Source organism: Schistocerca cancellata, chromosome 8 (assembly GCF_023864275.1).
Source record: "Schistocerca cancellata isolate TAMUIC-IGC-003103 chromosome 8, iqSchCanc2.1, whole genome shotgun sequence".
Taxonomy (NCBI): Eukaryota; Metazoa; Arthropoda; class Insecta; order Orthoptera; family Acrididae; genus Schistocerca; species Schistocerca cancellata.
In genome coordinates, this window is record NC_064633.1 from 526086058 (window position 1) to 526113428 (window position 27371).

Consider the following 27371-nt stretch of genomic DNA (forward strand, 5'->3'; position numbering starts at 1 on the left):
ACATACTCTAAGAAGGTTGCTGAGAATCTTGCAATAAACACCCCTAGTGTAAGTGATAACCAGGTTCAGGGATGGAACACTTGCAGGGATGCAGTCATTAAAGCAGCAGTAGTAGTGCTAGGGAAAGAAGGAAAACAACTGAGGAATTCCTGGTCTGATGAAGAATGTAAGAGAATAAGTCAGGAGAAAAATCTGGCATACAGGAAAATGCTTGAGAAATCATACACTCGTTTAGCGGTAAGAAATCATTTAGATAAAAGAAAAGAAGAAGCTGCATCGGTGAAAGAAAACGGAATGGGAAAGAAAGCAGATTGAAGAACTGGAGACAATTGGAAAGACAATTGTAAAAACAAATGATGATAGAAAATTTTATCAGTAAATTAAGTGAAAGAAGAGTATTTAAACCGCGCATCAACTTGTGTAAAAGTAAAAATGGGACACTACTAACTGATGATCAAGAGGTACTGGAGTGTTGGGTACAGTATTTCAGTGACTGTTGGATGCTTCAGATTCCCCTATTGAAGCTATCCCAGTAGCTCCAGAAGATGATGCCATAGTACCTCCCCCTTCCCAAGGAGAAGTGAACAAAGCAATTGCCCGACTGAAGAACAATAAAGCGCCAGGGACTGACAATGTAACATCTGAACTATTGAAAGATGGAGGAGTTGAGCTAAATCGTAGGATCTACAACATTATGTTCTTCATCTGGGAAAAGTAAGAGCTACCAGAAGAATGGAATGTACGGATAGTGCGTCTGGTTAATAAGAAAGGGGATCTATTTGAATGCAGCAACTGCAGAAGCATAACACTTTTAAATATTACATATAAAGTATTATCAAATATCCTGTTTAGTAGACTTTCACCTATAGCAGAAGATATTATTGGAAGCTATCAATGCGGGTTCAAACCAGGAAAGTCAACTGTAAACCAGGTATTTACTCTCTGACGAATAGTAGAAAAGACCAATGAATTCAATGTTGGTGTGCACCATCTTTTCATTTACTAAAAATCTGCATATGACACAATAAACCAGACCAAACTTATGAGGCAATGTAGGAAATTGGTGCATTTAATAGAGATCACCCTAAAGTATCCCCAGTGTACCGTGCGGGTGCAGTCGAGGCTATCACCTTAGTTTCCCACTCAAACTGGACTAAGGCATGGAGATCGGATTTCCGGCCTACTTTTCAACCTGGCACTTGAAAAAAGTGGTGTGCAAATCAGGTATTCAGACAAGAGAACTATCTAGTATAAGTCTGTACAATTGCTGTGATATGCAGATGACTTGGATTTAATTAACAGAACACTTAGATATCTACAAAGTGCATTTTCAGCTCTAAAACTGAGTGCAGAGAAGATGGGTCTGAGAATTAATGAAGGAGAGACGAAATATATGTATAATGGCACTAACCAACCCTTACAGCCCACAATAACCGTTGATGGAATGACATTTGAGCGAGTGGAATGTTTCACCTATCTGGACTCAAAAGATATAAGCAAATGGCACCACCTTTACTGAAATTAAGGTTTGCAAAAGTGCTTCTAACCGACGCTACTTTGGAATGTTGTGACATTTTAAATCCAAGCTTATATCACGAGGGACTAAGTGCCGACTTTACAAACGCTGATACACCCAGTACTTACTTATGGCTCAGAAACATGGACAATTACGAAGCAGGGTGAAAGCAAACTGAGATCACATGAAAGAAGTATATTGAGGAGGAAATTTAGACCTGTATATGAAAATGGGACCTGGAAAAGTCAGTTGCCGTAACTGGAGGTCCACAGTGAAGTCCAGAGAGGAATGACAGAAAATTACCTGTTTCAGCTGAAACAGGTATCATTCAGAGTTATATGTCAAGAGGTAAAAAATGATTCCCACACAATGTAAGAAATACATTCTAAAACAGGGTTAAGAGACTGACTTTTTAATTTAAGTAATTTGTGCTTATCCAGAAAAAAGATTACTACACACTACTTAACTAGATACAGAATACCCAAAAAATGTTACATACCTATTTTTGTGCTGACAAATTCCTCCTTTAATACTTGGGCAAAATCTGCTTCCATACACTCGTCGTCGTCATCTATATCAAGATACCTAAAAAAAAGGGGAGGAATTATATGCAAGATTTTAAAGGGTGTAGCCAGGTGTGAGTTATAATGCTGTACTACTATGTTAATGTTGCACACACATGTAATGAAAACAATGGATGAGAAAACTAAGAATCAGAAGTTTAGGATTGTTTACCACATATTATATAGTAGTATTAATAACAGGCATTAATGTATGTGCTTTATACTTACAGTATGTTCCACGAACAATGTAAAAGTTGTCACCTGTGTTTTGGTTTATAAATATCACAAACAAAGAGGAAGATGAGGTGGTAGTGCATACAGATTAACAGTGACAGGTTATTACATAGCATTTCCATATATTGTATTTAAATCATGAAGAAATATCCAAAAAAGTGTTTGAAGTTTTATACCACAAATGAGTAGATTTGCAATTAAATACTGGCACTAAATGGTCCATGCATATGCCATGGAAATGCTCTATCACCTAAAAGAAGATTAGGTGCTCAGCTGAGGCAAGTGGCATGTTACTTCCCATACAGTGGAAGAGTTGTCACAGACACGCAATATGTCATTATTCCATCCTGGATTTCATGCTGAGGTAAGTGGAGTATATTTGGAGTAATTTTAATTAACATTATTAATTAATTAATAAAGCACAATAAATCAGGTACAGCTTTTTGGTGAAGGACTAAAATTCTCACACAGGCTTTTGCCCCACAATTTCAAAAAAACAACTCCATGTTGTAGGTGATAATTTCCACATCTCAATAGATTAAACAGAGAGTGTGACAGCAGATGTGGTTCTTAAAAATATGTCTGTATAACTGCAGATCGACTGCCAATATACGACCACATACGAATGTCTGTCATTTGATAGTTGTACAACTTTTGGTCACAGCGCAATCAAAACACTGTCAATGATTTTTCTGCCAAGTTACATGGTTGTTGCACAAGTATTGCCTGTAGTGTAAGCACACCTCCACAGTGGCCAATTACACGTACTTGCACAGCTGAATGTTATATTTATACACCTGGCCTCACAACCCTACATGTCACAGGTTGTTTTTCTCATATTTAGAATGAAATATTTGAAACTGTAGGAAAATCCATAGTCAATAAATATCAAAGCATACAACACTGACTGATCAAAAGCTAAAATTCCACAATTAAGAAAGTATGTTATACCATACCTCGATTTATCGTAACCAAAAATTTCTCTGATGTGTTTTGAGTAATCCTCTCCATCCTCTGGTCCATCATCTATGAAGTCATCCAGCTCTGAATCGTATTCATCTTCATCATCAGAATCTTCTATACGCCCTGCATTCACATTAATGAGGAAATGTAACACAGACAATTTGTGACTAGATTTCAAAACAGATAGCAAGCAGTTTAAACATTTAAAGTTTTGAGTAGAAAGAATTGCTGGCAGATATTTCCCTTCAGCAGACAAAATTCACAGTACTGTTGACAAAAACATTTAGAAGTAGAAAAAATTATAAATACGGTAATGGGAAGTCGGATGAAATGTAAAAAAATTAAGGAGAAAGGTGACAGCTCACCAAATGTAGTTCTGTATCACTGAAAGGCGAGTACACTGGACTAAAAACTTTGCTAGTTTTTGGATGAATCCTTATCAGAGGTATAGATTACACATTGCACACACTTCGAAACTTGACTGGAATGAGAGGTTGTGTTGTGTGGAGTAGGCAAGGGGAAAAACAGAGGCATGGTGTGGGAGGGAGGGTTCGGGAAGAATGGCTAACAGCTAGGAGGGAGTGGCAGCACATACAAAGAATAGGAATGTGGCACTCGTTAGCTCGTTCTGACACAGACAGAGGAGTGTGTGTCATAATGATCAGACGATGACATGGAGGAATGGATTGGGAGGGGTAGGTAGAACAGAGGGAAATACTGAGAGAAAGCATAAAGACAGCACATGTCGTGATGCAGCCATTAAAATCAAGCTTATTGTGTTCCGCAGCATGTTCTGCCAATGGCTGGAAAACTCTGCTCTCAGGCACAGTTTGGTGGTGGCCATGGCAACACACAATACTTAGCACAAATTTCAGTAGAGCTGGTATATGGTACGGCTGCTTTCACAGGTGATCTTGTGGTGGGACTTCAGTAGGATACACTGGGTTGATGTAGTGGACAGGTCTTGCAACGGGGTCTTAAACTGGGTATGACACATACAGTAATGAGCTGGGAATAGGTGCGGCATAAGGATGGGCTACAATATTTGCTAAATCAGATAGGCAGTGTATGATAAATAATTGAAACCCTGGTGAGGATGTGCTATCAGTTGTTCCAGTCCAGGATGAACCGTATCCTACCCCAGGGATTCAAACTCCCCCCCCCCCTCCCTTCCCCACCAAAACACACACACACACACACACACACACACACACACACACACACTCAACTGTCCAAAGTTAACGAAGATGTTGTACTACAGAAACATCTGTTTAATAAGTCATGCTTACCAAATACTGACCTATATTACTTACAGAAGGATGGAAATATTGGTTGACACTGACCACAGGGAAGATCATTTTGGGTTCCACAGAAATGTAGCAACATGTGAGGCAATACTGCCCCTATGAGTTATCTTACAAGATAAGTTAAAAGAAAGGGAAACAAACATGTATAGCACAAGAGTCAAGGGACATGAAAGGGAAGCAGTGGTTGAGGAGTGAGACAGGGTTGTGACCTATCTCAAATGTTATTTAATCTGTACATCGAGCAAGTAATAAAGGAAACTGAGGAGAAGACAAATGGTTGACTTCGGTTTATTGGGAATATTTTCTGGAAAGTGTGGTTCATCCGTAAAGGATACCACATATAGTACCCTGGTGCGACCTATTCTCGAGTACAGCTCGAATGTTTGGGATCTGCACCGGGTCAGATCGAAAGAAGACATCGAAACAATTCAGAGACGCGCTGCTAGATTTGTTACCAGGAGGTTCGATTGGCAGTCGAGTGTTACAGATATGCTTTGGGAGCTCAAATGGGAATCCCTGGAGGGAAGAAGACATTCATTTTGAAGAATGCTCCTGAGAAAGTTTAGAGAACCAACATGTGACGACGACTGTAGGACAAGCCTATTGCCGCCAACATACATTTCCCATACGGACCACAAAGATAAGATACACGAAATTAGGGCTCGTATGGAAGCATATAGATAGTCTTTTTCCCTCACTCTATCTGTGAGTGGAACAGGAAAGGAAATAACTAGTTGTGGTACAGGGTACCCTCTGCCACGCACCGAATGGTAGCTTGTGGGTTATCTATTTAGATGTAGATTATATCTAGAAATTTGAAAAGGAAAGTATAAAGTTCAGGAAAAGAAATTAAAACTTTTGAGGTTTGCCAATGCCATTATAGTTCTATCAGAGACAGCACAGCACTTGGAAGAGCAGGTGAAAGGAATGGGCAGTGTCTTGAAAAGAGGACATAAGATGAACACCAACAAGAGCAAAATAAGGGTAATTGGATGTAGTTGAATTAAGCCATGCAACACTGTAGGAATTAGATTTGAAAATGAGGCGCTACAAGTAGTAGGTGAATTACAATATTTGGGCAGCAGTGGCTGAAGTAGAGAGGATATAAAATACTATAGCATGAAAAGCACATTCTGTTAACACCTGATCTAAATTTAAGGGTTAGGAAGCCTGTTCTGAAGGTGTAAGTACAGAGTATAGACTTGTATGAAAGTGAAATGTGGAAAATAAAACAGTTCAGGCAAGAAGAGAATAGAAGCTCTTTAAATATGATGCTACAGAAAAATGCTGAAGATTAGATGGATAGATCAAGTAACTAGTGAGGTGGTGCTGAATCCAATCAGGGAAAAAAGAAATTTATAAATCAACTTGACTAAAACAAGGGCTCAATGTTAAGTTGTCACGGTTATTTGGAAATGAAGAGCCTTGTGCAGGACAAACTAGCATGGAGAGCTGCACCAAACCAGTATTCAAACTAAAGACAATGACAAAGATGATGACAATTCAAAAATGAGGAGTGTAATGTTAACAAAGGTGGTGAGGAAATTTCCAGGTATCCCTAGTTTTAAATGTCTTTTGGCAATACTTTGAATTTTACTCCTCGAAAATAAGTACTGGCCACTCATTCGGTCTCTTTGTAATTAGACACTTTTTTCAAGTTTAAACACGCATACTTACGCTTTACTGGAGCTGGCTTGGGCTTCTTTCTAACATCCGGTGGTGGAAACTGTTTCGGCCTCCGAACATCAGGAGGTGGAAACTGTTTCGGTCCTCTGACGTCAGACGGGGGAAACTGTTTCGGTCCTCGAACGTCAGGTGGGGGAAACTGCTTTGGCCTGCCTTCGTTGGGTGGCAACTTCTTAGCCTTATCAGTGGACACTGCATGCCCCGGTCTGGCCTTGCCACCCTGACTGGGTCCTCCACTTTGCCTGTTTCCAGGCTGATTCTCCCTGGCAACCGCATCCAGTTTCCTCTGACGGAACGCGTCCAGCTGCTCTTTTGAAACTGGCCGAGTGGCACCGCCGCTGCCTTTAGCCTGCACTTTGCTCATGTTGCCACCTGGACCGACACCGGTTTTCTGAGACGAAAGTGGCTTGTTGACCGTCTTCTGCTCACCATTTCTTCTTTCAGCGTCATTCGAGGCACTCTGCTGACTTTTCACAACTTTAGGAACACCAGATTTAATAACGGGGAGATCGGAATCACCGAACAGGTCATCGAGATCATTTTTACGGAAACTGTCTGCTTTCTTCAGCTTATTGGTATCCGCTGCAGGAGACTTCTTTGCCTGTAATCTAGAATCATTAGTTTCCTGCTGCTTTTTGCCAAATGAGGACGTACTGGCATTTCTCGCTATAGAACCACTGCCATTCCGCCTCTCTTCCACTGTACCACTCTTAGCACTCACGTTCTGCTGTGAAAAACTAGATTTAGAACGCTCTGTAGATTTTTCTGCTGGCCCTCGGACATCTGAATCGTGATCTGACAATTTTAAAGGTTTCTGCTGAGAAACTACTGAATTATCATATCTTCGTGACACGTCTCTCTTAAAATTTTGTTGCTCTTTCTCCTGTCTGTAGGTATCTGCTTGCCTTGCCACCTTTGCTTGTAATGCACGCTTATCACTGGCAGCATTTTGCACCGAGTGGTTCAGTCTGTTACCAGATTTCGATTCCAACCTGTCGGTTGAACAGTCATTCGTTCTGTAACCTCCATTCAGCCGTTCCTCTCTCCTTTCACTTTCAGATAATTTTGCCGTCCTCTGCTTTTCGTCCCTCCTGTCTGTGTCAGACAATTTTGGTTTCTTGGGCTTTTCATCCCTAGGCTCACCTTCAGATAACTTGCGTATCCTGGGTTTGTCGTCTCGCCTATCATTTTCAGATAGTTTGGGTATCTTTGGTCTATCGTCTCTCCTTTCACTTTCAGTTGCTCTAGGTATCCTAGGTCTTTCATCTCTCTTATCGTTTTCACCTACTTTAGGCAACCTTGGCTTTTCATCTCTCCTCTCGCTTTCAGGCAATTTTGGTATCCTCGGCCTATCATTTCTCCTCTCACTTTCAGACAATTTTGGTATCCTCGGCTTTTCTTCCCTATCATTTTCATATTTTGGTACCCTCAACCTTTCCTCCCTATCATTTTCATAATATTTTGATGCCCTAGGCCTTTCTTCCCGATCACTTTCATAATATTTTGATGCTCGAGGCCTTTCTTCCCGATCACTTTCATAATGTTTTGATACCCTAGGCCTTTCTTCCCGATCACTATCATAATATTTTGGTATCTTCGGCTTTTCTTCCCTATCATCTACATGATATTTTGGTATCCTTGGCTTTTCTTCTCTATCATCTCCGTGATATTTTGGCATCCTCGGCTTTTCTTCCCTGTCATCTCCATGATATTTCGGTATCCTTGGCTTTTCTTCACTATCATCTCTGTGATATTTTGGTATCCTTGGCTTTTCTTCCCTATCATCTCCGTGATATTTTGGTATCCTTGGTTTTTCTTCCCGATCATTATCGTAATATTTTGGAATCCTCTGTTTTTCGTCCCGATCATTATCGTAATATTTTGGTATCCTCTGTTTTTCGTCCCGATCATTATCGTAATATTTTGGTATCCTCTGTTTTTCGTCCCGATCATTCTCAAATCTTGGTACCTTCAGTTTTTCTTCTCGCTCATTTTCAGAAAATTTAGAAGCTCTCTGCCTTTCTTCCCTCTCACTTTGAGAAAATTTTGGTATCCTCTGCCTTTCTTCCCTTTCATTCTCTGGAAACTTTTGTATTCTAGGTTTTTCTTCCCTCCTTTCATTGTCAGAATATTTTGGCACTCTGGGTCTGTCATCTCTCCTATCGGTGTCTCTTGCCCCCCTGCCTGATGATGAGTCAGAGCCCGAGTCCTCCCTGCCATTTCTGCCCTGTGCCGCCCTGCCTCCCTCCCCAGCGGACCCCATACCCTTAGAACCACCTTTCGCACCTCGCATCCTCTCATCAAGTGCCCTCTGGCGTGCTGCATCCCTCTCCTGCCTCCTGCGGCGGGCCTCCAGCTCTTTCTCATACTCCATCTTCTGCTTCTTTGTCATTGGACGGCCCATTTCTTCCTCATCCTGAGATTTGCTCTTTGGTTCTGGCTTTGTCACAGGTTCAAATTGCTTCTGCTCTGCCAGCTTCAGCAACTGATTGAAATCCATTGGCGGTGGCATGGGTTTTCGTGGTTTGGGTGGTTTATTTTCCGGTCTCCTCTGTGGTTCTTCCCTCCTCTGCGGATCTTCTCTCTCGTCGGAGCCCAGATCGCGTTTATCACTCGAGGAATAATTTATTGTCTGGTCTCCATCATCATCCTTGTCTCCTTTGTCCTTAGATTTTCGCTTTCGCTTGTGTGGCATCATTTCTTCTTCTTCGGCTTTCAGCAATGCATTTCTTACTCTGTCCTGTAACCAAGAAGAAAGAAATTGTAACAAATAGAAGTCAAAAGTTCATTTAATTTATTTAACCCAAACAGGTATTGGGGAAGGTAGTGTTAACATGGGCATTACGGCTGTTAGTGTACAGGGAGGTGGCATCAATAGTGACGAGCAGGACACCTCAGGTAAAGGGACAGGAACTGTGGAGAGTCAGCAGAGGAAATGGTTGAACATAGTCCATAGTAAACTGTTACCTTGTTGTACATAGAGCAAAGTTCAGAATATGATCTTACAAGGTGACACTGTAGTGTGGATTCTTTCAACGAAGACAGAATATGGCTACTTTTTACTTGTAATTAAGAGTGATTTGAAAATGACATGAAATACAAAAGTTACAAATGCACTTGACAATGGCACTTAGTTGAATTAGCTAATCACATGATAAAATAAACATCACATTACAGCCTCTACAGACCATGTTTATGTTTATTAGTTGTTGATAAATGTGAAATTGGCCAAGGTAAGCAGGAAGGATGTTATACGTTTGGAATCGAGTGGACACTGATTGAGGAAATGTTCCTGTGGAAAGCCCATATACATAATGATGTTGGTATAGATGGAGGTAGCATGAGCAGTGACAAGCAAGGTGTGCATTGGTAGTAGGATCGGTATAGATTTCAGACGATCTAGGAAATGGTTGGCGTCTTTAATAGAGGAAGGAAGTCTTTGTACTACAGGTTGCAGGTGTTGATCAACTAAGCTAGATATATGTTTGATGGGTGCTTTGAAGCCATTAACTATGGGACAGCAATGGTGATTGGGTTTATGGTTCTTAGGAAGATGGTAGAAGGTGGGGGTGCACAGTTTGGGTGGGTAAGAAGTTCTATGGACCAATGTGTTAGTCTCATGAGGGGCCTGAGGTTTTAAGAAGGGATTGTAGGCCAGTACGTATCACAGAGATGGGATCTTGATGGTAGACACTGTACATAGAGGTGTCAGACAGCTGGCATAGACCCTCATTTACATAGTCTTGACAGTTAAGTACCACAGTGGTAGATACCTTGACTATTGGGAGGATAATGTCATCAGTTTTTAGGGAACTGGTGTACTGCAGAGGACAGGTTAGGGTCATGTTGTAGGGGGCTGAGGAAATGGTTGTGAAGCAATGCTAGGTGTTATGGAGGCTTGTAAGGGATGATTTTCAGGTAGGGGCAGTGGGTCAAGTTAGGATCATGGCTGGACCTATTCAAGGAAGAGTTCAATGTAAAATTTGTTGTTAGAATGGTTTTGGAATTGGGTTGCAAAGTGATGTTTCCAGTTAACTTTACGTGTGACAGAGTAGGTCCTCCCACAAGGCAGCATCATTAAATGCAGGTTTAGGGCTGAAAGTAAGACCCTTGGATAACACAGTTAATTCAGTAGGGTAGAGTGCCCTAGATGAGAGGTTGAGAATAATGTACTGTTGAGACAGGTTCTTGTGTGTGTGTGTGTGTGTGTGTGTGTGTGTGTGTGTGTGTGTGTGTGTGTGTTGAGGTTTACGGGCGCTAAACAGCGGGGTCATCAGCGCCCAAACGCATGAAAAGAAGAACACTTGCAGTGAAGGGACTAAGACAAACAGCGAACAAGGAGAACGGCTAAAAGACACAGACCTGACGCAGTTCCAAATCCTCACATACAGAGGCAAAACAAGAGGAGTAGGGACACACTAAAAAGGAAAGGAAACACAAGGAAAAGAGAACAGAAACCGAAGGGAGACAAGGAGGTAATCGTGACTGACTGGCTGACCTCTTACCTAAAACCTGGGTGAGCCAGTCACCCAGCAGCACATTAAAACCCTCTCCCTAAAATCCGAGGCAACAAATTGGACAGGACACAAAACCGTAAGACCTTAACTACAGTCGTTGCGTCATCTTGTAAAATAGAGGGCAAATCCGGTGGCAAAGAAACCACCGCCCTCTGGTCAGAGAATAAAAGACAGTCAAGTAAAATGTGGCGGACAGTAATCTGGACGCCACAAGAACTGCAGATTGGGGGGTCCTCCCGCCGGTGTAAAAAACCATACGTTAAGGGACTGTGCCCGATGCGGAGGCGAGTGAGGAGAACCTCATCCCGCCTGCATGACTGGCAGGACATACGCCATGGCCGCGTGGTAGTCTTGACCAGACGCAGCTTGTTTTCACCGACTGCCAGCCACTCCTCTTCCCACTGACGCATAACGCGAAAACGCAGGAGGGAGGTAACAGCATGGAGGGGGACGGCACATTCAACAACGTGAGGGAGGGAACATGCATCTTTGGCAGCCACATCCGCCGGTTCGTTTCCCCTAATACCCACGTGCCCCGGCACCCAGCAGAAGGAAACCTCCTTCCCTTGCCGTTGCAGGTGGAGGAGGGCATCATGGATGTTCTGGACGACCGTATCTGCTGGGTACAAGTGTTGCATGGTCTGAAGGGCACTCAGGGAGTCAGAACAGATGAGGAACTTAAGACTGGAAACACACCTCATCTGCTCCAATGCCCGCAAGATCGCAAACAATTCGGCATCAAAGATTGTAAACGCCGCAGGAAGCCGTAACTTTACGACTCGATCAGGGAAAACAACAGCACAACCAACAGAGTCCCCCTGTTTAGAGCCATCCGTAAATACTGGTACATGGTCGGGATGCTGGTTTAAAATATCATAAAATAAGGAGGTAAAAACAAACGCAGGAGTGCAGCTCCTCCGGTACTCCGACAAGTCTAAAAGGACGCTGGGCCTCTGGAGCAACCAGGGAGGCAGGTGAGTAAAACCTTGGCGTTGGGGGGCCACACGCTCCACACCAAGAGACTCAAGCAAATGCTTGGCACGAATCCCAAATGGTCTCGTTGCCCTGGGACAAATGGAAAAGAGACGGTCCATAGGCGGTCGGGCAACGGAAGGGTACGCAGGGGAGGTAGGACAGGCAAGGAATTGACACACCCGTCGCACCATGAGGAGTTTCCGCCGGATGGCGAGCGGCGGTTCCCCTGCCTCAGCACACAGGCTGGGGATGGGACTGGTACGGAAGGCACCAGTGGCCAGCCTGATACCCTCATGGTGTACTGCATCAAGAATCTGCAGATACGAAGGCCGTGCGGACCCATACACGGTGCAACCATAGTCAAGACGCGATCGGACGAAAGCCCTATAAAACTGCAGCAGACGCACCCGATCTGCTCCCCAGGACCGATGGCTCAGACACTTCAAAATATTCAGTGCCTTCAGGGCCCGCACCTTGAGGTCTTTAAGGTGAGGCAACCACGACAACTTGGAATCAAAAGTGAGGCCCAGGAACCTCACAGTGTCTCTAAAAGGAAGAATGGTGTCCCTCAGACGCAATTCAGGGGAGGTAAAAAGACGTCGAGAACGATTAAAATGAACACACACACATTTGTCTGCAGAAAAGGTAAAACCCGTCTTCGTAGTCCATGCCTCTAATCGCTGTATCGTAAGCTGCAACTGCCGACTAGCAGTGACAAGCCTGGAGGAAGAACAGAAAACAGCAAAATCGTCCACAAACAAGGAGCATTGGGCAGGAGTCCGGATAGTGGACGTGATACTGTTAATGGCGACGGCAAAGAGAGTGACACTTAAAACGCTTCCCTGAGGAACACCATTCTCCTGCACATACAAATCAGATAGCACATTACCAACCCTATATCGAAAGAGGCGGTGAGAAAGAAAGGACCGAACGAAGATGGGGAGACGGCCACGAAAACCCCACTCATGGAGTTGATTGAGGATATGGCGGCGCCAAGTAGTGTCATATGCCTTATGAATGTCAAAGAAGACACCGAGACAATGCTGCTTACGTAGGAAGGCCTGCTGGATGGCCGCCTCAAGCAGGGTCAAGTTGTCTATAGTTGAACGATATCTCCGAAAGCCACACTGCGAGGGGCTAAGGCGCTGCCCTGGTTTCCAGCAGCCAAACTAGGCGACGGTTGACCATGCGTTCTAACTTCTTCCCAACACAGCTCGTCAAAGCAATACTTCGATAACTACTGGGATGCGTTCGGTCCTTCCCCGGTTTGAGGAGGGGGATCAAAATCGCCTCCCTCCACGAGTCAGGGTACGTGCCAGATAACCATATCATATTTAAAAAATTCAGGAGAACTTCCTTGGAAGGCAGTAACAAGTGCTGCAGCATGCTGTACCGGATTCGATCATGGTCAGGCGCAGTATCATGAGCCACAGACAGCGCCGAATCCAGTTCCCACATTGTGAAGGGGCAGTTGTAGGGTTCAGAATTTGGAGACCGGAAGTCCAAGTGACCCCTCTCGATGGCAGTGCGGTAGCGGCAGAAAACTGGATCACAGTTAACAGTAGCGGTAGATTCCGCAAAATGCATGGCCAGTGTCTGGGCAATGTCTCTCGGCGCCGTGAGGAGACTCCCCTGATGCAGCAATGCCGTGACAGGGAGCTGGCCGAGTTTCCCGGAAATCCTCCTGATGGCTTCCCATACTTTCATAGAATTAGTGGAACGGGAGATGGAGTTCAAGAACGATTGCCATGACCGTCGTTTGCTCTCTTTAATCACTCGCCGCGCTTTGGCCCTTGCCACCCGAAAGGCCGCAAGATTGTCAGCTGAGGGACGGCACTGGAAGCGGCACAGAGCTGCACGGCGGGCTCGGATGGCTGAGTGGCACTCAGTGGTCCACCAAGGGACAGGACGCCTCTTGGGATGACCGTGGGATTGACAATTCAGCAGCATGGGAGATCACGGCTGTAACATGGTCTACCCATTCGTGGACGCTGGCACGGTGTTCCAAAACAGCCAGTTGGCTGAAAAGTGTCCAGTCAGCTCTGCAGAGGTGCCACCGGGGCGGCACTGGTAATGCCATAGCCTCAGGCAGGAGGCGAATCCAAAGGGGGAAGTGGTCACTAGAATGGAGGTCTGCAGCAACCTCCCACAGAGCAGAATCCACGAGTGCTGGAGAGCAAAAGGAAAGGTCAATAGCTGATGACGACCCAGAAGCAATACAGAAATGAGTGGGAGCACCAGAGTTGAGGATGCACAGTTCTTCAGACATCATGAGGTTTTCCAGAATGCGACCCCTGGGGCAAGTAGTCGAAGAGCCCCATAAGACATTATGAGCATTGAAGTCCCTCAGAAGAAGAAATGAGCAGGGGAGTTGGCTGATAAGGTCTGTGAGAGCCTCAGAGTCTATCGCATCCTGAGGTGGTAAGTAAAGTGAACAGACTGTGAGCCTCCGACCCACAAGAAGGTCAACTGCAACTGCTTGCAAGTCTGTAACGAGAGGGAGCTCACATGAGGGGTGCATGTCACAGACAAAAACCGCAACACCACCCTTTGCCCTTTCCCCCATCAGATCATCTTTCCGATATACGGTATAGCCCCGTAAAGAAGGAGCATCAGTGGCCTGAAAATGTGTCTCTTGGAGACATAAGCACAAAGGGCAATCTCGTACAAGGAGTCGTAATTCGGCCACATGCGTCCTGAACCCATTCAGGTTCCACTGTAATATGGGAGCCAGTGATCAGGGTGGCTGAACTTTCACCCTGCCTCTGTGTTTTGGAGGAGAGCCCGTACTGGCCGGAGATTAATTCCTGGGGCGAGAAGATCGCCCCCGGTCGACATCAATGTCCATCAGCTCCGATGACGACCCACGGGAGATGTCAGACAGTACGATGGCCTCGTCATCGGACCGACCCTGACCAGTCTCCTCAGGTGGCAAAACCTTCACCTTCGGCGTCTTTGTCTTGGGGGGCTTAGAAGGCAGAGCCTTGGCAGCAGGTGGAGCTGTACCCGCCTGGGCAGAAGGCGCCATATGGGAAGAGGCAGGAAGTACCCCAATGTCAGCAACCACGGCCTTGTCCGACGTTGCGGGGAGAGCCGCAGGTTTCAAAACAACCGCAGCAGCACAAGTGCACTGGCAAACGCAGGTGTTAGTGCTAACACTAGCAACCTCCATTTGCGTAGCAACAGTGGCCATTTGTACCGGTTTTTTCAGAGCGGAAGCGAAAGATGTCGTAAACACAGGAGGTTGCAGGGCCTTAAAGAGCTTCCTGGCATCACCATAGGGGATGCGCTTAGATGTTTTGATCTCCTGGATCTTCCGTTCGTCGAGATAGATGGGGCAGACCCGGCTCCAGACAGGGTGACTCCCAGAGCAATTCACGCACTTCACAGGCGATGAACAATCGGCTCCTTCATGGGCAGGCTGACCACATTTACCACAAGTGGCTATCCCATTGCACCCCAACGTAGTATGCCCAAAGCGCTGACATTTAAAACAGCGCATTGGGTTGGGGAAATATAGCCTTACTGGCAAACGTAAGAACCCCGCGTTAACATGCTCTGGGAGTCGTGGGCAACTGAACGTGAGAATAAACGAGTCGGATTTGACTAGGTTCCCATCGACTTGTTTCATAATATGCTGCACGTCAACAATACCTTCATCAGCCCATTCAGATTTTAACTCGTCTGTGGGGATATCCACCAAGTCCCTACATGTCACAACACCCTTACTGTAGTTCAGAGTGGAGTGGAGCTCGGTCTCGATAGCGTACTCACCGAGGCAGGTTGCTTTCCGAAGAGAAGTGACTTGACGGGAACTAGATGTCTCAACTAACAGAGTCCCATTGCGCAGTCGCTTCACAGATTTAAGTGTTCCTGCAATTCCCTCAAGACCCTTGTGGATGTAAAAGGGAGAAACCCTCTCAAAGCTACCCTCCTTCCGTTTAATAATAAAAAACACATTCTGATTATCAGCATGTGCTCTGTTACGACAGTCTGATAAATCTCGATCAACACTAGGCGCTGGAGGACTCGCAGCACGAAGACGCTTCTTCGATGGGGTGTGTTTTCCTACCAGTGGCCCACCCAAGCCACTGGTAGGGGGAAATGTAGAGGTCGAAGGGTCCATTGCGGTCCCACGAGCAGCTAGGGAACTAAAGGTCCGCTCAGACAGAGCCCCGCGTGCCTGAGTAAGCCTTATACAACTGGGGTGTGGCAGGTGCCCCAGAGGTTGCCCGCTTGCGACTGTTCCACCTCAACAGCCATGCATCTCATAGGCGCGGAGCACACCGGAAGATTGAGGGGTTTTTATAGAGGTTGGCCTTCCTCGCAATCCAGGCGGTCAAGCCAAGATTACCATTCCCCGCAGCACACAACATTCCACCGCCGTGCCATACGGTGGTCTCTGAAGCATGTCCGGGGGTTACGGTGACAGGAGACTGGCGGCGCTGACCAGTCCCCAGCTCAGGACCCCGGGGTCGCCAAGCCCGTACCCAGAAAATGAATGCTGAGCCCCTGGGGGGAGGTTCTTGTGATAATGAGTTATCGTTGCTCTGGGAGGTAGTGCTGAAGGCTGGGAATGTTAAGAAGGTTGGCTAAGCATGGTTTGTAGGAGAGGCATGATGGCCGTTTAGGGAAGTGGTGAGGGGCAGGAAGGGAAACAGCACTGCAAAGTTAGTTTATGAGAAAACAAACAATTCAGATCACCAGCTGAGCTTACTGTCAATATTTGATAATGAAACTGTGACACATTTTATGCTGGACACTGCAGTATTTCACAAAGTTACCTTTGTGCTGTTTAAATCCTTTATGACACCTTTTGGTGCTCTTTGTGGAAAAGCTGGTTCTTCAGGTGGTGCCGATTGATACTTGTCCATTAGCTTGGCGTAGAATGCACTGGCTTCCTGAGATACATAACCATAATCATCTTCATCTGGCTGCGCTGGTCCTACAAAGCAAATAGTAACAATTTTATAATTTAAGCTTCTTATAAAATGACACACATAACAGATAATTCTGCTGATGTAGCAAGAACATAAAATATAGAATGAACTGATAGTGTTGTTGGGCTTTATTTATCTTCCAGAAGGACAATTTCAGTACCGCCCATAGACACATTCTAGACCTGTTCGTTCCTCCCTCAAGCATAAAATGTGAGGGGTTCACAAATGGAAGAGCAGGAGGGGCAGGTCAGTCAGACCCCAACTGAAAGGAGCCCATTCTGTAAAGGTTGACAGATCTTTGCCTTCCTCTGTCTAAACAATAAATGGGTCCCTGTCAGATGGGGGTCCAACTGACCTGTCCCCTATTGTTCACTGTTCTCAAAGAATGAGGAAGGAACAATTCTGAAAGCCAAGTTGCAGTTTTTTATACAATTTAACCCTGCCTTTATGTTCCCATTTTTAATCACTCCGGTAAAATTTCTTATGTTCACAATTTTAATTTGCACCCATTTTTGTGTTAACATATTTTCATGCAATTTACCCTTTATGAAATAATGTTTGTGGAGAACAAAATGGCATAAAACAACACTGGCATTGCATTGGCCTTCGAGTAGTGTTTACAAACGTTACATGGTTAACTTTCTTAACACCAGAGTGCTCCATTCAGCAAATCTGAATCCGTAAAAGTCGGAACAATTCATGATTTGCCTCCTGCCACTGCCAATCTCTACTTAGTGCAGTGGCTGGTGGGAGTAACTGTTTTGATAGAAGTCGTAAGAAGGTGTGACTACAGAGAAACAATCACTTGTCTCTTTTCACTACCCACTTGTTCTTTCAGTATTGTTTGCTACAGAATAAGCAGTATCCTCTCATTATTGTACCCACATTCTTTCCGCATTAACTTCGCCCTGTAATTATGATCATAGGCAGAGGACATCCACTTCCCAGTATTTGTAATTTGATAATATACGGTAGATTCCTGTATGGTTCGTATATGCACTCAACACAATGTTGTTTGCTAACTAAGGTTGACAATGTTGGCAGCACTGACAAAACTGTTCCTACAACCAAGGTGAGCCGATTTGAATTGACACAGCTACTCTTGACAACTGCTGTGGCAAGAGTTTATTGTGTGTATCGTGTAGCATGTTCATAGCTGTGTGTTAAGTGATTGAAATTTGTTCTTTCAAGTTTCTGACTGTTTACTGTTGCAGTTTTAAGATGGAAAATACCTGTGTTATGAAGAGACAGGAAAACTCTTTTCTATGGGAGAAGATAAAAATTCTCAAAAGTGTTGAAGCTCATCATGAAACACGTGTTGCATTAGCACAGAGTATAGGAATACCCGAGTCCATGTTGAATACCATTGTGAAAAATTGAGCAGAATTAGTTTCAGGCAGCATATGCTTCAAACATTCCAGTGAATGGTATGATGTTGCATGAAAAGATGCTGAAAGTCACCATTGTGCTTGGGACCGAGGACATTACTGCAACTAACGGCTGGATTGATAGGTTTAAGAAGTGGTAAACTGTTGTACATAAAACTGTAAGTCGCAAAGGAAACACTGTAAATATAAAAGTCGTTAGTAAATTGCAGTGTGGCAGGTTACAGGAACATATGAAGTAATATAAACTGAAGGACATTTTCAACATTGATGAAATAGGTCTCTCTTTCAGCATCCTGCCAAAACAACACCTGCCTTCAACAGGCGAAATTTCCCATGGAGGCAAACACAGTAAAGTTTGCCTGACAGTAACGCTAGGCACAAATGCAGATGGTTCCGAAAAAGTTAAACCATTTGTGAATGGCAAAATGAAAAAAATACATTGTCTTGAAAATATAAAATCACTGCCAACAATAAAGCATGGATGACACCAAAATTATTTGAAAAGCAATTATGTTGCCTTGAAAGAATGGGAACCCACAAAAGGAAAATTTCTCTTTTTACTAGATTGATGCCTTGCACATCCAAAAAATATAAGTTTACGTAATGTGCAATTAGAGCTTCTGCCATCAAACTGCACAAGCAAATTATGGCCTTTGGCTTTGGATAGTAGACATGCCTTCAAAACATATTACAGGAAAGCAATTGTGAAAAAGGCTTTAACTTCAATGGGGGCTAGGAAAAATCCAACCTCCTTTAAAGTGCCAATTTTATATGCTTTGCACTTTATTGACAAAGCATGGACAGAGGTTAAGGCAGCCACCATCGCCAACTGCTTCTGAAAAGCAGGATTCATTGAAGCTGATGAAGAAAATAGATCTGATACACCAGACCTGAGTATTAATGACACTGAAAAACTACTTGCCTCATCACAGAAAAAGACACAGCTGAAGAATCTGGTTCAAGATTTCGTACACACTTACTATGATGTTGTCACAGTGGAAAGTGTAGCTGTTGATGACTTGACTGACTTTCATACAGAAGAAAATGCTGACAGTGCACAAAGTAAAATGCCAGTGATGATGACGACAGGGAGGTTCCCTCAACTGCAGTTGTAAATGCAGCAGTGCAACAATAAAAAAATTATATTTCTGCTGCAGATCTTGATAACAAAGCTTTCAACTGTTTATGAACTGGAAAACAACAAAGACAAAAATTCACCAAAAAAGTTAAAAACAACCCACTTTTTTTTTGCTAAAAAGTAGTGACTACTGTACCCATTTGTTCAAACAGCATGTTAGTATGACCATCCAAATTAAAGGTTGGTATACTAAGTAAAAATGGCTTATTAATGTTTTATAAAATGTGTGCTTCAAAGGCTACAGTGTAGTAAGTTACCCCTCCCCTGTAATCTTGGCTGTAGATACAGAACAATCTGTGTCATAGCCCTGATGGCTAGGCTGATCTGAAGGTGACAGTCTGATTGCAAGTTGACGAAGCAGTGAGTGTGAAATAAAGGCTGCACTGACAGATGGCTCTGCAGTGTAATGCTAAATTTAATGCACTTTACAATATTTCAAGCACTTTTCTTTACAAAATCTAAAACAGCTAGGTACGTTGCGTGTACTGTGTACATCTGCTGACATCAGTTTTGCAGGACAGTTATTTGATGTGGTTTAGAGAGATCTTTAATGCAGGTGTACACTTGAACTGCACTTTTTGTAGACTGCAAGTATAAATACTAAAACTGCCATGCCACCTTTGTTTGGAAGGCACGTAAATCAACATGGCGGCTGATTGGTTTGCATTTTTTTAGCGCTTTGTTGGGCCATAGTGTCAGTAAATGTTGCTTTGTTGGGCCATAGTGTCAGTAAATGTCATGTCAACTGCTAAACATAGCACAAAATTCAGATAACTGTCATTAGATAATAAACAAGTTTCTGATGAGTATTTTGATGCATATCACGAACATATACAAAACTACGAAAATGGAAGGGGGGCCCTAGACGTAACTTGTACAGCTTCAAAAGTTATTTCCCACATTTTACATTTTTCTGCATTTTACACCATTTTTTTCAAGTCCCTTGAAAAATGTAAAAGCAAGATTTTACTGTACTTTTAAGTGTGTCAGCATGCAGTAGTTGGAAATTCACCTCTGTACAGCAAGTAGTTTCCAGTCTTCTGCCTTAAAGTAATTTTAATGTTTTCGAATTCAACTTTCTTTTTGGTACAAAATAAACTGCTAGCTTTAAACAACAAACTCAAATGTGATTTTCCAGTACATTGTTTTACTACTAGACGTAATTTTTGCCTATAGGCACCAGTAACAAAAACCAAGGTGATGGGCTGACAACAGAAACATCTGAGGGCTGATGCACATACAAACAGAAACAAAATGATAGAGTAAGTTTGCAGTTTCAATCACTAAGGGTATAAAGTATCTTACTTTGGTTTGCAATAAATTGAGTAAATTCTAAAGAATGTGTTATACAATTATCAGGACATTAATAGGGAAAACCATGAAATCAACACAAAGTTTTTTCAGTGATGGCAGTCACGTTAACATACAGCAGTGAGAACTTAACAATGAACAAGTCAGACATAGGGAAATCAGGAGCTTTTGAGACTTGATTTTTAGGTCTGTACCAGACTTGTGAAAACTCAAGTAATGAGACAGATAAGTAACAGGAGATATTTAATACAAATTAAACTGGACAATAAACCAGGGAAAGAAAATACTGACTAACGTAATTCCAAAGATTTTACTACAGTATATGCCCATCATAGATCCAAGCCAGCCCACGTTATGCTGACAATGGTGCTTCAAGTCTCTAAGCAGCTGCCACTAGGGCTAACCGGCAATGAATACTCACATCTGATAAGCAAAACTAGTAATAAGTCAAATAATACCAACATGTGGCAGTTTATCTGTACATTATAACGAAACAAATGGTAGAATATGTAATCCGAACAAGTTCCACATGTAATGACTATAGCTCAGAATGTGATTGCCACAATCTATCCAGAAAAGCCACACCATGGACTTATATTTTGTATGGGCATACCAGTGATGTTACCGGAAATTTTTAAGCTCTGTGATGACACTAAGATTCAAGATAAACTGTACATAACAATGTAGTGGAGACCACTATTTGAAGTAGATCTGTTCATGGAGAAATAAAGTATGCCCCCCCCCCCCCATTTCATCAATCCCTAGTGAATTCCCACTTGAATTCAAGAAACTGCAGTTCCCCCCAAATGAGTGCTCCACAATGATAATAGATAAATCACAGGGTCACCAAGATTTGTAGTAGTTGATCTGCCATGGGACTTTTTCCCCATGGTCAGTTTCAGGTGGAAAATAGGCTCACAACGCAACCTGGTTGTTTTGGTGTCACACACCGACATGGCAAAAAAATCTGTTTGCAAAAAGGTACAAAAAATCTGTTTGCAAAAAGGTACGGTAAAAGTCCAACACACAAAGTGACACTTATACATTCTAATACTGTACTAAAGCATACGATTCTGTGTGTTTCTTTTTATCCATTTCAGATTCGGTATCTTCCACTGAATCTATCTCCTCGTAGTCTGACAACAAACAACAAACAGGGACAGGTAGCTACATACATTAAGCACTTGACAGACATTTACTGAACAGCTGAACTATCTCAAATTCTAAATGATTAAAGGAAAATCTCATATAAAGATGTGAAACAAATACTAACAAAGGGATAGAGGGGCTGGCCAGTACTTACCTCAGCTCAGTACAGCCGATAGAGACACATAAAACAGAACCGAAAATTTACATTCCTAGCTTTCAGAACAAATGTTCCTTCATCAGGGAGGAGAGAGGGGAAAGAAAGGGAAGAAGGGAAAGGAGATTCAGTTACTCACAACCCAGGCTATGAAGCAACAGGGAAAGGAAAATAGGGAGGGTAGCAAGGATGGAGGCATGGTTGTCAGAGGGAAGCCAAAGATATTATACTGTAAGTACTGTGCCAGCTTCAAACCAAAGAGGATGCATACAGAAGTAAAGAGGTATATAGTATAAAGACAAACACAACTATGTAGGATGAAAAGATGCGTGAATAGCTAAAGAGGAAAGGGAAAGAGGAGAAGACTGAAGAGTAAATGGGAGTGAGGTTGTTTAACGTAGGTTCAGTCCAGGGGGATGGCGGGATGAAAGGATGTGTTGGAGTGCAAGTTCCCATCTCCGCAGTTCAGAGGGACTGGTGTTGGGTGGGAGAAGCCAAATGGCACATACGGTGTAGCAGGTTCCTAGGTCCCTAGAATTATGCTGGAGGGCATGCTCCGCTACTGGGTATTGGGCATCTCCTAGGCGGACAGTTCGTCTGTGTCCGTTCATGCGCTCAGCCAGTTTAGTTGTTGTCATGCCGATGTAAAAGGCTGTGCAGTGCAGGCATGTCAGTTGATAAATGACATGTGTAGTTTCACACGTGGCCCTGCCTTGAATTGTGTATGTTTTACCAGTAGCGGGGCTGGAGTAGGTGGTTGTGGGGGGATGCATGGGGCAGGTTTTGCAGTGGGGTCGGTTACAGGGGTAGGAACCACTGGGTAGAGAAGGTAGTTTGGGAATATTGTAGGGTTTAACAAGGATGTTACGGAGGTTAGGGGGGCGACGAAAGGCAACTCTGGTTGGTGTGGGGAGAATTTTGTCAAGGGATGATCTCATTTCAGGGGTTGACTTGAGAAAGTCATATCCCTGGCGGAGTAATTTGTTGATGTTTTCGAGGCCAGGATAATATTGGGTGACAAGGGGGATGCTTCTGTGTGGTCTGGGGGTAGGAACATTGTTGTTGGACGGGGAGGAATGTATTGCTCGGGAGATCTGTTTGTGGACAAGGTCTGCAGGATAGTTGCGGGAGAGGAAAGCACTGGTCAGGTTATTGGTGTAATTGTTGAGGGATTCGTCACTGGAGCAGATGCGTTTGCCACGAATACCTAGGCTGTAGGGAAGGGAGCGTTTGATGTGGAATGGATGGCAGCTATCAAAGTGAAGGTACTGTTGTTTGTTTGTGGTTTTGATATGGACAGGGGTGTGGATGTGAGCTTCAACAAGATGAAGGTCAACATCCAGGAAGGTGGCTTGGGTTTTGGAGAAGGACCAGGTGAAATTCAGATTCAAAAAGGAGTTGAGGTTATGGAGGAAATTAAGGAGTGTTTCTTCACCATGAGTCCAGACCACAAAGATGTCATCTATAAACCTATACCAGGCCAGGGGAAGCAGCTGTTGGGTCTTCAGGAAAGCCGCCTCCATGCGGCCCATGAAGAGGTTGGCATAGGACGGAACCATCCTGGTTCCCATGGCCGTTCCCCTGATTTGTTTGTAGGTCTGGCCTTCAAAAGTGAAGTAGTTATGGGTGAGGATGAAGTTGGTAAGTGTGATAAGGAACGAGGTTTTTGGGAGATCTTCGGATGGGCGTTGGGAGAGGTAGTGCTCAAGGGCAGAGAGACCATGGGTATGTGGGATGTTTGTGTAAAGGGATGTAGCATCTATGGTGACAAGAAAGGTTTCAGGTGGGAGAGGAGTGGGAATGGATTTGAGGCGTTCTAGGAAGTGGTTTGTGTCTTTGATGTAGGATGGGAGTCTGCGGGTGATAGGTTGGAGGTGCTGGTCTACCAGAGCTGAGATATGTTCGGTTGGGGCTTTGAAGCCTGCTACAATGGGACGGCCAGGATGGTTCTCTTTGTGGATTTTGGGTAATAGGTAGTAGGTAGGGGTACGTGGCTCAGGTGGAATGAGTAAGTCTATGGAAGCCGTTGTGAGGCCTTGTGAGGGACCTTGGATTTTTAGGATTTTTTGCAGCTCAGTGTGGATGGAGGGAATGGGATCCTGGGTAAGCTTTGTAGGTTGAGGTGTCGGAGAGTTGACGCAGTCCTTCTGCCACATACTCCACACAGTCAAGTACGACAGTTGTGGAGCTTTATCCGCCGGGAGGATGACAATAGAGCGGTCTATTTTCAGCTCCTTAATGGCACGGGATTCAGCTGGGGTGATGTTGGGGGTTGTCGGGATGTTCTTCAAGAAGGACTGGGAGGCAACACTGGATGTGAGGAATTCCTGAAATGTCTGCAAGGGATGGTTTTTGGGGAGGGGAGGAGGATCCCTTTGGGAAGGCAGTCGGAACTGTTCTAGACAGGGTTCAACACTGGGTCTAGTATTTGGGGGCTGTGTTTGGGTAGTGAAGTGATATTTCCAGTTGAGGTTCCGGGTGAATGAGAGGAGATCTTTAACCAGGGCAGTGTGGTTGAATTTAGGCATGGGGCTAAAGGTTAAGCCTTTTGATAGAACAGATGTCTCTGGAGGAGAGAGGGATCTGGATGAGAGGTTTAGGACTGAATTGGGACTAGTGATACGTGGCATTTGACTGTGGTTATAGTTGAGATTTGGTCTGTGTGGGGTATGTGCTGGGATGGGGAGATTGAGTAGGGTGGCTAGGCTAGGTTTGTTGGCTATGAGGGGGGTTTGTTGAAGGTTCTGTTGTGGTTGGTGTTTGTGAGGGATAGGGAGAGGGACCCCACTTCTTAGGTGTTGCACTAGCAATGTGGATAGTTTTTTCAGGTGGTGTGTGGCATGGAACTCAAGTTTGCAGCTGGCTTCTAGGATGATGTTCCTGAGTGTGTTCTCCAAGCAAGGGTTTGAGAGGTGAAGGACTTTGAAGAGAGATAGGAGCTGTTGGGAGTGGTGGTTACATGAAGTAGTGTAGAGATTCAGGACAAGTTGGGTAAGGGCTAAGGATTGAAGGTTCTGGAAGTCCAGGAGAGACTGGTGGAAGGAGGAATTGCACCCAGAGATGGGAACTTTTAAGGTAAGCCCTTTAGGGATAATTCCAAAGGTTAAGCAGAACCGGAGGAAAAGTATGTGGGATTGCAGTTTGGCTACGGTGAATGCATGTTTCCGGAATGAATGTAAATAATGTGGTATAGGATTAGGGTACATAGTGGGTAACTGGTGAGTAGGGAAATTAAATAACTAAAGTTGAAATGTGTGAAACTACACATGTCATTTATCAACTGACATGCCTGCACTGCACAGCCTTTTACATCGGCATGACAACAACTAAACTGGCTGAGCGCATGAACGGACACAGACGAACTGTCCGCCTAGGAGATGCCCAATACCCAGTAGCGGAGCATGCCCTCCAGCATAATTCTAGGGACCTAGGAACCTGCTACACCGTATGTGCCATTTGGCTTCTCCCACCCAACACCAGTCCCTCTGAACTGCGGAGATGGGAACTTGCACTCCAACACATCCTTTCATCCCGCCATCCCCCTGGACTGAACCTACGTTAAACAACCTCACTCCCATTTACTCTTCAGTCTTCTCCTCTTTCCCTTTCCTCTTTAGCTATTCACGCATCTTTTCATCCTACATAGTTGTGTTTATCTTTATACTATATACCTCTTTACTTCTGTATGCATCCTCTTTGGTTTGAAGCTGGCACAGTACTTACAGTATAATATCTTTGGCTTCCCTCTGACAACCATGCCTCCATCCTTGCTACCCTCCCTATTTTCCTTTCCCTGTTGCTTCATAGCCTGGGTTGTGAGTAACTGAATCTCCTTTCCCTTCTTCCCTTTCTTTCCCCTCTCTCCTCCCTGATGAAGGAACATTTGTTCCGAAAGCTAGGAATGTAAATTTTCGGTTCTGTTTTATGTGTCTCTATCGGCTGTACTGAGCTGAGGTAAGTACTGGCCAGCCCCTCTATCTCTTTGTTACTATCTCAAATTCTCCAATTTTCCCCCTTTCACTTCATGTATGATGCAAGACAAAACACATTCTTTTTCTCACTGTCTACTCATGATTACTTTAAAAAAAAACTCATAAAGTAACAACAGTATGCATAGGTCTTTCTATGCCATCGTGATGAGCATCTGTGAGAGCATAATAAAAAGAAAAAATAAAATAAAAGTACAAGAGAAAATAATAAAATAACACTGGTGACAATGTCTTCCTACCAATCATCATCATCATCATCATCATCATCATCATTTAAGACTGATTATGCCTGTCAGCGTTCAGTCTGGAGCATAGCCCCCCTTATACAGTTCCTCCATGATCCCCTATTCAGTGCTAACATTGGTGCCTCTTCTGATGTTAAACCTATTACTTCAAAATCATTCTTAACTGAATCCAGGTACCTTCTCCTCGGTCTGCCCCGACGCCTCCTACCCTCTACTGCTGAATCCATGAGTCTCTTGGGTAACCTTGCTTCTCTCATGCGTGTAACATGGACCCCACCATCTAAGCCTGTTCGCCCTGACTGCTACATCTATAGAGTTCATTCCCAGTTTTTCTTTGATTTCCTCATTGTGGACACCCTCCTGCCATTGTTCCCATCTACTAGTACCTGCAATCATCCTACTTTCATATCCGTAACCTCAACCTTGTTGATAAGGTAACCTGAATCCACCCAGCTTTCGCTCCCATACAATAAAGTTGGTCGAAAGATTGAACGGTGCACAGATAACTTAGTCTTGGTACTGACTTCCTTCTTGCAGAAGAGAGTAGATCGTAGCTGAGCGCTCACTGCATTAGCTTTGCTACACCTCGCTTCCAGTTCTTTCGCTATGTTGCCATCCTGTGAGAATATGCATCCTAAGTACTTGAAACCGTCCACCTGTTCTAACTTTGTTCCTCCTATTTGGCACTCAATCCGTTTATATTTCTTTCCGACTGACATTACTTTCGTTTTGGAGATGCTAATCTTCATACCATAGTCCTTACATTTCTGATCTATCTCTGAAATATTACTTTGCAAACTTTCAATCGAATCTGCCATCACAACTAAGTCATCCGCATATGCAAGAATGCTTATTTTGTGTTCACATATCTTAATCTCACCCAGCCAGTCTATTGTTTTCAACATATGATCCATAAATAATATGAACAACAGTGGAGACAGGTTGCAGCCTTGTCTTACCCCTGAAACTACTCTGAACCATGAACTCAATTTACCATCAAATCTAACTGCTGCCTGACTATCCATGTAAAGACCTTTAATTGCTTGCAAAAGTTTGCCTCCTATTCCATAATCTTGTAGAACAGACAATAACTTCCTCCTAGGAACCCGGTCATATGCCTTTTCTAGATCTATAAAGCATAGATACAATTCCCTGTTCCACTCATAACACTTCTCCATTATTTGCCGTAAGCTAAAGATCTGGTCCTGACAACCTCTAAGAGGCCTAAACCCACACTGATTTTCATCCAATTGGTCCTCAACTAATACTCGCACTTTCCTTTCAACAATACCTGCG

General features: G+C 43.9%; 1 protein-coding gene across 1 annotated transcript in view; it reads right to left on the reverse strand.

The window, feature by feature from the left end:
* LOC126094532 (protein SPT2 homolog) overlaps positions 1–27371 on the reverse strand; it is a 591136-nt gene that overhangs the window by 10983 nt on the left and 552782 nt on the right. Inside the window, exons 5-8 of the mRNA XM_049908953.1 lie at positions 16546–16706; positions 6261–9009; positions 3270–3399; positions 2016–2101 (exon numbers count right to left, since the gene is read on the reverse strand). Coding sequence (XP_049764910.1) covers positions 2016–2101; positions 3270–3399; positions 6261–9009; positions 16546–16706 — 3126 coding nt within the window. The remainder of the gene's footprint in view (positions 1–2015; positions 2102–3269; positions 3400–6260; positions 9010–16545; positions 16707–27371) is intronic.